General features: G+C 41.0%; 1 protein-coding gene across 1 annotated transcript; it reads right to left on the bottom strand.

The window, feature by feature from the left end:
• Positions 1 to 132: 132 nt before the first annotated feature.
• LOC143103949 (ubiquitin-conjugating enzyme E2 J2) lies at positions 133 to 6,656 on the bottom strand. The gene is made up of 7 exons (XM_076267830.1): positions 6,553 to 6,656; positions 4,829 to 4,959; positions 4,520 to 4,560; positions 4,198 to 4,300; positions 3,561 to 3,699; positions 3,161 to 3,241; positions 133 to 2,592 (listed from the first exon to the last, which is right to left on the bottom strand). The coding sequence occupies exons 2-7, from the start codon at positions 4,957 to 4,959 to the stop codon at positions 2,299 to 2,301; spliced, it is 789 nt and encodes a 262-aa protein (XP_076123945.1). The 5' UTR covers positions 6,553 to 6,656; the 3' UTR covers positions 133 to 2,298.
• Between the last annotated feature and the right edge of the window lie 3,858 nt (positions 6,657 to 10,514).

Here is a 10,514-nt window from a genome sequence, read left to right as displayed (position 1 = left end):
TACTAAAACTGGGTATTTCAATAACGTCAAAAGGAGGATGTTATATAGCCCTGTTATGTAGGCCCAGGGTACTTGTGTCGTGATGTTCACCGTGGCAGTGGAAGTGCATTTATTTTTTTCTCCAAAACCTCCTGCAAAGAGGATATTTTATTTAAAATGACTATGAAAACAGACATTTTGCAAATTCACACAAATGTTGGTGGAATTTGGGTGTTAGCTGTATGTCATTGATTCAATCATAATTAAAATCTTCATCGTGCTTGGATGTTTAAAGGAAAATATCTTTTTCACTGTTTTCAAGAAAAAAATACAGTACAATAAAATGTTCAGCATTTACAATACAGCATATTAAGATAAATCATAAATAAAAGTTAACTAATATCCATTATAATACAAAATGAACAAGAAGAAAATACACTGTAGGATCCCAAAGTGAGTCATACTCATAGCTTCTATGGAGCACAGTCAGTTAAGCCAATTGGAGATTTAATTATATTGGTCACTAATCCCCTGCCAAGGACACACCGGGCTGACAGGCTCATGGGTAGAAGGCAGGCTGATAGCCAGGGCCACTCGGAAATCTACTCTGGCCACAGATCCCAGGACAGGGGGGAGAGGAGAGGATACCCCCACCCCCCACCACCAACAACAACTCTTTTGTCAAATTAAAAATATGTGTTATGTTCTTATGTAGCATGTGCTGCATGTCTGTGTGTTGCAATGGAGGGGGTGTTGATTGTGAGCACAATAAACATCTGTTAATGTTTACCAACACAAGTCAGTGATGGGGACAAGATAAAACAGAACAGAACGATTGCTGGGTGAATCCAAAACCTCTCATTGCCAATGCAACACATAGCAGTAGTAGGTCACTGAAATAGGTACATTTCTCACATCTCTTTGAGCCATTTGACATTGCAATGTAATTCATGAAACTGGATTATGACAGAAACAAGCTAGCGTGAGTAGTATGTGCACAGACACAAAGTGTGTACAGTAAGAGTAGTCAGTCTGGTGTGGTTTGACATGCCCACAAAGACCATGTCAGCTGTGGGGTCACTTTGAAATCCTTAGTACACACTCGCTGGAAGGCTGATCAAACATGACTGTTTGAAACCGTAACGTAATTTGCTTTAAAAGCACACTGACTTCTATGCTTAATTTGTAAACAGAGTTGCAACTGCAATTTACAAAAGTATACAAATGTTCCTTTGATTTCACATGAAGGAATATTACAAAACACATATGTTCAGCTTGGTGGTTTACAAGCTTCATGCTATAGATTGTGTGTTCAGTTACTTGGTTGTTGTGTTTTGTTGTACTATTTTTATATATGTTGAGGTACTTTATTCACTAATTTGTAATCCCAATGGTCAATATTGAAATCTCTGGCCAAAAAGCCATTCTCCTCTATTCTATTATAAAGGAAATGAATGGAACTTCCTGTGTGGACAAGTTGTTCTGACCAGTTGTCAGATGTGAATGTGTTCATTCAGTGAGTTTTCCAAGAGCACTGTGCCATTAACTCAATGTCGAGAGTCATTTGGACCAACAGACGCATGGGTAAAGTATACTTTTCATTAAGCAGAAGTTCTGCTTTTGATGCATATTTTAGAAAGCTGTACAGTATGTCTAATAAGATATATAAAAGATTAAATACCCAGTGAATCTTAAGACTTTTGCAAAGACTGCTCATAGATCCTTTTAGCCCCTTGAGTAAGGCTTTCTGATTTTGATTATTCGAGGACAGGTGTTTAATTTCACCAGGTCAACAGAAGTTGTCTGTTTTACAGAACTCAAAACAGAGAAGGCCTGACAATGTGAACATGACCCATCTGGAGCAGAACCAAACAGAAGAGTGAGGATGGGGAAATATGCAGGTGTGTGTGTGTGTGTGTGTGTGTGTGTGTGTGTGTGTGTGTGTGTGTGTGTGTGTGTGTGTGTGTGTGTGTGTGTGTGTGTGTGTGTGTGTGTGTGTGTGTGTGTGTGTGTGTGTGTGTGTTTCTCAGTGGGAGCCCTGTCACCAGGCCTTCAACTCCTACCCATGAGCCAGTGCGCCTGCTTCTCCGCAGAGCCCGGCCAATCACAGAAGGGGCCACACCTCGTCCCAGCCAACCTAACCTACCCTACCCCACCCTCACCTTCACCCTCACCCTCTCCCCTCCCATTCCCTCCATGGTTCGGGCGGGGCAGCAGGTGTGCCGTCTTTGTGCATGTGGTTCGGGGGAATGGGAGCCCACTGTCCAGTCTCATGTCTTTTCGAGCGGCGTCCGCGCGGCTGCCTCTCCCCCTCGCCGCTCATTCCTGGGCTATGCTCCGCAGCACGTACTTCACCGTGTACGCGAACGCAGCGAAGCCCACAATCACAAACAGGTTGGCCAGCGCTCCGCCCAGTAGTCCATGGTTACGGTTGGCCTGGAGACCGGGGGCCGGGGCCGCGGCCGCCCCGGGTGCCAGCGGAGCGTGGCCGTTCAGGACGGGAGCCCCGTAGTGGCCGTGATGCCCGTCGCCGTTGGGTACGACGTCGGGCAGAGGCAGAGCCTGGGGTCGTGAGTTCAGCTCCTCCAGAGCCTTCTGTTTCTGCTTGATCTCCTGGAGATGATGCACAAACACAAACATAAACACAGGTCACAGTACAGCCACTTAACACTGAGGACAAACAAGTACTGACACACCTTTCTTTTGCTCTACCAAAATTGTTGCATACTGTCTTTAAGTCACAGAATTATCAAACAGATTGAACAAATTCATTATAGAGGCTTCATGCTTTGACTACTTCCTGTTCTGTGCTAGACACAAACAAAGCATTGCTATGAATGTGTTAGACACAGAACAAAGCATTGCTATGAATAGAAATATCTGTTGTGTGGTATGCTATTTGAGCCACAGAGATAATGTAGTGTGCACACATGTGAAGACCTTCCTCTTTTCGGCAAGCGATGCAGAAGAAAAACAAACAGATACTAACCACATGTGAACATGTTCTTTGTTGGTATTTATTTAAGTATTTCACTTTGGCAATGAAATGGGTTCATCCCCTCTACAGATAGACCATTCTAATAGCAGACCATTCTAAAGGACCTGACACTTTTAGAATCTTTTAGAATGGCTAGTCACCTTAATCATGTGTGTGTGTGCCGTGTAAGAAATGGGGGCTTACCTCAACCACTGTTGGAAACAATTCACAAAACACTTTGTCCTTCAAGTTGAATGCCAGACTTTGGGCAGAGAGCTGTCGTTTCTGTGGTAAAATAACATAAATAAATCATAACCCCGGTAGGGAAAACAACTGTAATTATGTATGAACTTCCTGTATTCAGTCAGATAGAACATAATTCTAAGTGTGTGATATTTTTGAAACATTTGCAAAGATATGCATTTATGCAAACGTATATAATAAGAATATAACTAACTAAAACATATAAAACATGGATAAAAGAACACAACTCTTTGAATCCTTGATAGCAAAAAATATGAGTCTGAAATATGATAGTGTCTAATTTTCACAAACATGCATTTAAGAGCCGTCATGTGACACCTCTGAGCTCGGCCAGGCTCACCGTGTAGTCTGACGTCTCTATGCTGCCCAGAGTGGGCCCTTTCTCCACCATGAAGCTCAGCAGTCCAGTCAGAATGGTGGACACGGACCACGCAGGGTTCCAGGTATCCGGGTGAAAGTCAGTAATGGAGAGGCATAACCTAAACAAACAAACAAACAAATAAATAAATAAATAAACAAACATATAAACAAAGCAACAATGCATCAAACAGCCCAGAGGAACAAAAAACATATACCGTACTACAGTCTCAGAAAAACTGGATCATAGTGAATAGTAGCAAATCGGATATCATTATGAATGTTTAATGTAGATGGTCATCCATTTTTGCAACAAACTAAATCCTTGGTTGTTGTCTTGTGAATCATCAACAACAATAACCAAAAATATTTGATGTCATTGTCGTGATTAGGTTGAGGATGGTAAATGATCTGGTCAATCTGTTACATCTCAGTAGAGTCTCATGTAGGCTTCAGTTTTGGCTCCTCTTGCAGCAGAAATATGATTGCAATGTACAAGCAATACACTGGATTCCCAGTGAGCACAATTATACACAATGTGCCTGTGCCCACTTGCTTTGGAACAAGTGGAAAACATACAGGATTGTGTGTTGAGATATTGCTGTTAATGAGATCCTTACCGTGTGTTGCACTTGAACCTCCCATTCGGTGTGATCATGTAGATGCTGGGAGGCTTGAAGGGGAATTCCCGTGGGAATATTAATTTGCCATGGTAATACCCACCTAGAGGAATGAGACAACACACAACCATGTCAACGCATTACAGGAGCTACCCTCTAGCAGCAACATGGCTTCCTTTTCTGAGGAGTACATAAATGGGGACATGACCTGATGAATTAATGAATTTGTTATTTATTTCTAAAGATTAATATATGAAAGAGAGTTACAAATCAGGGTGTCAATGAAACTATTGTTGTACTGTAAAGTTATAGAACATGTTACCTTCATATGGTGTTTTCTCAGGACCTCGAACTACATAATGCCTAAAAGAAGAAAAAAAAACACAAAAGGGAAGCATACAACATAATGCATAGGATGCAGTTTTGATACAATGCTTGATTGCTTTACAGCTTATGACATGTCACCCTTGGCCTACTGCATCATTGTGACTGTTCTATTGGTGATCTAATGGTCTATTGGTAAAAATAACAAACATCAAGTGATTTCAAATGGTAATTTTCAACAGATTGGCCAAGTGGCTGACCATATGAACATGACAGCCACCCCACAGATTTATTGAACAAACTGTACCATTCCAGAATGTTGGAGGGCAGAGGTTCCGCACAGATATAAGGCACAGGGTCTTTCTTGATTCTGAGGTAATCCTGCTTCAGTCTCTGTGTTGCTGTGGTCGGCGCCCTCTTGTTGGCATTGCCGTTCATCTAGGCCAGAGGAGACACCAGTGTGAGGTTTGTCCAAATGGGGACAAAATAAACACAACACAGAGTTAATCAGTGCAAGTCGACCAGCTGAACAGAGAATGTGGGTCATGGGTCTCAAATCTGCAGCACGCTGATTACACCTCAGCCATAATCTTTCACCCTCAATCTTCTCCATTAAATCTGCGACAGGTTTGCTCCAGATGGACCAAACCACCCAGACACTCAACAGCAACACTCTACAACACATCCTGTTTTATATATCCGGGACACTGGTTTGTCTTTCTTTGTACAACGTTTTAATTTGGCTCTGGATTATGTAATCCTACTTCACTGAATAGTGTGACTAGCATGTCCCACTCATTTCATTGTAGTTAACATCATACATTTACATGCAGCAGGTACATTCAGAGTTGTCAAGTAAACAAAAGTTTAAAAGGAACTGTTACTACAACAGACAACAGTTAAGGTCAAATAAGACTGAGGACTCATTTATAACAACACCGTATCTCTCCCTGAACAACACACCTTGTGATATCAGGCTACAACATGTGAATCGCACAAACAATTTCGTTGATTACACCTTGTTTCAAATCATATATCAATAAAGAACAATATAATGTGGGTACAATCAACGTTTCTAGAACAAACGTAGTGTTAAGAGCTCAGGGATATAAATGACGTGCGTGTTGGTGCCTAGCTGTTGCTAGTAACGATGGTCGGTCGTTGCATGCATAGTGCTACAGCTGTTAGAGCAGAGGGAGGAAATACTTATCCATGTCAAAACAGTGACGTTATGGTCATTTTACCTCCGACGTAACCAGATACCTAAACAGCATAATGTTTTTTACATTGTCGGATCGTGCGCTCTTTGGTCTGCCTGTTATTAAAGATAGGATTAACCGAGGACGTTCTTTCACACAGTTAGCTAGGGCTACTTTGACTATCTGCCTGCTGTACTAGCTAGTTGAACTGGCTATCGTGCTAACATCAGCTAGAACTAGGTGGCTGGGTAACGTTAAGCCCAACTGGAAAGGGTCACCAAGTAAAGTTATCGGTTTATTTATTTTACCAGTAATTTATCGTCTTTCTCCCATATGCTCCAAGAAAACAACACTATACTACCAGCCTGAAATGTAACGAATATACACATCTCAGTGTATCAGCAACTTAAACTTGTTGCCTAAAAACCAAACGACTCCGCGATAATATTGGCTAGCTTTCCTAGTTAGCTAGAGGGTCGGCTAGCTCTGTCGCTGTCTCTCTGCTAATGTTAGCTACGTTAACTTAGCCAGGATAGTTAGCGTGAGCTGACCAATTAACATTAGCTGCCAAAACGTATAATCTGTTTCAGAATGACCATAAATTCTGCACAACTAGAAGGACCTAAATATGCTTACATCGGACAGTAGGCTGTCATATTTACATCAACCAAGCCAGTAGCAACATCTGCCATCACGAGTTAGAAGCAGCTTCACAGCTTAGCTAACTTAGCGGATATTACTTGATACCGCTAGCTAAAATGCCTCTGCTTCACGGTTATTTGGACGAGTAACCAATACATTTGATTTAAGAAAAGTTACTGTGATTGATTACCTTTACAGATTCCAGAAGAAGTCTGTCGATGGCTAGACCAAGCGCCAGACTATCAAATCCGTGATACAGGCAAATGTGAAGCCGACACAACACAGCAACCGACTGGCTTCTTACTGCATTTCACTTTCCCCACAGCTAGGGGGAGATGTCCTTGCAACAAACAGCAGGGCAGGTTTGAGCCCTTTAAAACCAGATTGAGAGAAAGACTGGCTCCCTACCAGAGGCCAGCCTGACCTTGTCCATGCTGTTCACAGAAGAGTAACAAAAGTGTTGATAATGAAGTCACTCATGTTCATGAACAAGTAGATCTAGGCTATAGTGGTCATTCTGTTCTTCAGACAGGACAAGGAGAAGCCCACGAGGGAAGTCTGTCAGTCTGTTTTCTCACACAAACGAATTGAACTGAATCACAGTCATTACCTTGACCATTACCTAGACACTACCTTGTGCCTCATGTCTGCCCAGCAGGGCCGTAGCTACACTCGAAGTCTGTGGGCTACATCTCAACAAATGAGACTGTTATGTTTCTAGCCCCCTCTTCAGTAGGGCATTTAGAATCTTCCCAGTGTCCTGGGGCCTCATATAGACTGAGTTGATGTGTAACTACTGTGCCTGACACACAAAGCAAACACTGTGTAGGCTATATAACCTGGTGGCCTGACCCAGTTGTATACCAGTAAGCATTTCATTTTTTGTATTTATGGGCCCGCAGTTTCCACAAATGTAAGCAGATGATAGAACATGTGTGTGAATTTGTCACATCATTTTTTTCAAGTCTGGATAAATACGATACAGCACTAAATATGGGTGTATTTCTGTAGTTGCTCTCACAGAAATCCCTGAGAGAATAAGCTTAGATCAAAGATAGTGCACAATACAAGCCACCAGTTTCTCGCTTCTATATTTAGTGAGGTGGGAACTAACACTTTCCTTAGAGCCAGAGAGCTTAGAACCACAGCTTCACATTCAGTTACTTTATTCACACCTGGTACCTTTAGTGATATATTTTAATACCAACATGAAGAATAATAAACCTAGAGAGTATACGTTTTGCTCATCCCGTGAACTTGTCCAACTAAAACCAGTGTTGGATTGGGAAGATAGCTTCATGCAATGGCCATATGTGTCATACGTTTATGCAGCTATTATTACTATCATACTAAGTTGGTGTCAGTTTTTCTCAAACTTTTTCAGACCAAGGACCACTTAACCAATAATAAAAAACACTCACGGACCACCTAGCTAAAGGGAAAAAAAACAGTAGACCTACTTCAACAGTATATATTAGGTAATAGGCATACTCACTGAACAACCTTGTTTATTGTCTTTGCACCTTGCTTATTGTGTCAGAGGACTCAGATGATTTAAACTGGCGTAGTTAACATAGGCAGTGTTGCAGAACTGTTTGGATTTACATACAAGTTGGTTCAATATTGCAAACAACTCATCTATATTACAACCCCAAAACAGAAAAAGTTGAGATGTTGTGTAAAATGTGAATAAAAACTGAATGTAATAATCTGCAAATCTCTTAAACTCATATTTGGTTGCAAAAAGGACACAGACAATATGAAATATTGAAAATGACAAATTAGATAGATAGATAGATAGATAGATAGATATATAGATAGATAGATAGATACTTTATTGATCCCCAGGGGAAATTCAAGGTCTCAGTAGCATACAGACAACACACACACATTCACTAACAGCAGAAAAAGTAATTAAAAGTATATAATATAAAAAGACAACTAAGCAATAAGGACAGTAGAAGATAAAGAATATACTAAATATACTAAAATACAAATTATACTAACTAACACTTCCAACAATCCAAATCAATTCTAAAAACAGTATCCACATAGTGGTGATTAATCAATCAAGAGGCGCTTGCAATGACTGAGGCAGGGACTGAGCCTGTGATTCTCTGTGCATAGTAAGGTAAGATAAGGTGCTCTGTGTGAATGAGTGTCATGGTGATAGTGCAATGGTGATAGTGGTCATGGTGATAGTGCAAATGAGTAAGTCCAACAGTGCAACAGTGCAAAAATAGAGTCTATATATCTATCTATCTATGTCCAGATTTATCAAATTAGGTGCATAATGGAACGAAAAGCATGACTAAGGATACCCATACTGTTGAGCAACTGAAATCCTTTATCGTTGAGTAATAGGACAACATTTCATTCTCAAAACTGTAGCAAATGGTCTCCTCAGTTCCTAAACATTTACAGAATTGTGTTAAATGAAGAGGTGAAGCAGTACAGTGGTAAACATGCTCCCGTCCCAACTTTTTTTGAAACATGTTGCTGGCATCAAATTCAAAATTAACATATACTTTCCATGAAAGAGTCCAAGAGTACTTTCCATGAAGATTTCATGTTCAACATTTCATATGTTGTCTATGTCCTTTTTGCTGCTAAATATAGGTTTATGAGACTTGTATATTGTGACATTCTGTTTTTATTTGCATTTTACACAACGTTCCAACTTTTTCTGTTTTGGGGTTGTATATTTTACCACGTCTGTCCGCTGTCCACATATTTAGGAATAACTTGCGGACCACCAGTGGTCCCCAGACCACTTTCAGAAACACTGTCTTACATCACACATTCACCCGAGAACCTTTGATTTTAGGTATAGTTTGCAGAGTTGACATCACACAGTGGGTAATTTGCATTCTTATCTGATACATTTACTGGTGTACCCTGGCGATCAATAAAGTATCTATCTATCTATCTATCTACTGTGCAAAGGACAGGAATATATTTGTAAAGACCACTAGAGGGCGCACACACTCAACTCAGAGCCGAAGGGCTCTGCTTCAATTCAAAGAACTATCACATATAATGTTATATGAGGGACACACATCAAGACTCCAGTTCGGTAGTTAAATCAGATGGACATTCCCAGACTTCACCTCTGTTCAGGGATGGTATATAACTCACTAAAAAAATTGTAAGGAAAATCATCCCATACACGGGTGTATTTCGACACTTTGACTCTGTGTCTTAACTTTATGTTCTCATTATTAGACAAAAAACTGTTTACATTTTTAATATCATGTTTAAGAAAAAGTAACATGTCCATGTGCAATATATAAATCCTATACAATCCTAAATCTTACCACAGGAGTTTGCAATAATAAAATATTGAGTGCATCACTGAAAAGAAAATAGTAAATAGAAATCCTAATAGTAATTTTAGGACAGTAATTAGTTTAGTATCACTGATTGCTGTGCATTACCCTTATTCAGTTACAAAAATGTAGAGAAATTATGAAGTGAAGGTCCTGATCTGTATGCATTAACACACACACACACACACACAAACCTCACATGTCCCATGATCTGTGATGTAGGTCAGACACATAAAACTCAGACTCTCTTGTGTTGTCTTACGTCTCTTCACCAGTTATTTTTAAACATTCACATATCCCAAGACTCCAATCAGTTCTTCATGTAACAATCGAGGGACACTGAAAGGTGCGGTTTTTGGGTGGTTTCCATGCCAACAGTCCTCAAATGTAATAAAGGTGTCTTAACACGGTCGGCTACTCGGGGGCTGGGGCATCCTGGGAGATCTGGAAGGCAGATTCGTCCTATTCAGCTTTTGGGGGAGGTGAGTCGCCAGGTCCGAAAACTCCCCAGGGACGCGAGGGGGTGAGGTGACATCTGCAACAGGGACATTGGTGATGGAAGAGCTCAGGTGAGTGGAAGAGATCAGGTGAGTGGGAGAGATCAGGTCAGGTGAGTGGGAGAGATCAGGTGAGTGGAAGAGCTCAGGTGAGTGGGAGAGATCAGGTGAGTGGAAGAGATCAGGGAGAGATCAGGTGAGTGGGAGAGATCAGGTGAGTAGGAGAGATCAGGGAGAGATCAGGTGAGTGGGAGGGCTCAGGTGAGTGGGAGAGATCAGGTGAGTGGGAGAGATCAGGTGAGTGGAAGAGATTGGATAGACCTCCA

The sequence above is a fragment of the Alosa pseudoharengus genome, unplaced genomic scaffold (genome assembly GCF_046254945.1).
Source record: "Alosa pseudoharengus isolate Yale_2024_CS ecotype anadromous, Long Island Sound unplaced genomic scaffold, YU_APseudo_1.1 YU_APseudo_1.1_scf_5, whole genome shotgun sequence".
NCBI lineage: Eukaryota > Metazoa > Chordata > Actinopteri > Clupeiformes > Clupeidae > Alosa > Alosa pseudoharengus.
The sequence above is the reverse complement of the archived record's forward strand: the minus strand, read 5'-3'. Positions and strand labels throughout refer to the sequence as shown.

Bases quoted from the DNA above. Each gene is read 5' to 3' on its own strand.
- LOC143103949 (XM_076267830.1), bottom strand. From the start codon at position 4,959: ATGAACGGCAATGCCAACAAGAGGGCGCCGACCACAGCAACACAGAGA. The intron at 4,561-4,828 runs GTACAGTTTGTT...TTCTTCTTTTAG, and splicing joins CCCTCCAACATTCTGGAATG to GCATTATGTAGTTCGAGGTC. The intron at 4,301-4,519 runs GTAACATGTTCT...TCATTCCTCTAG, and splicing joins TGAGAAAACACCATATGAAG to GTGGGTATTACCATGGCAAA.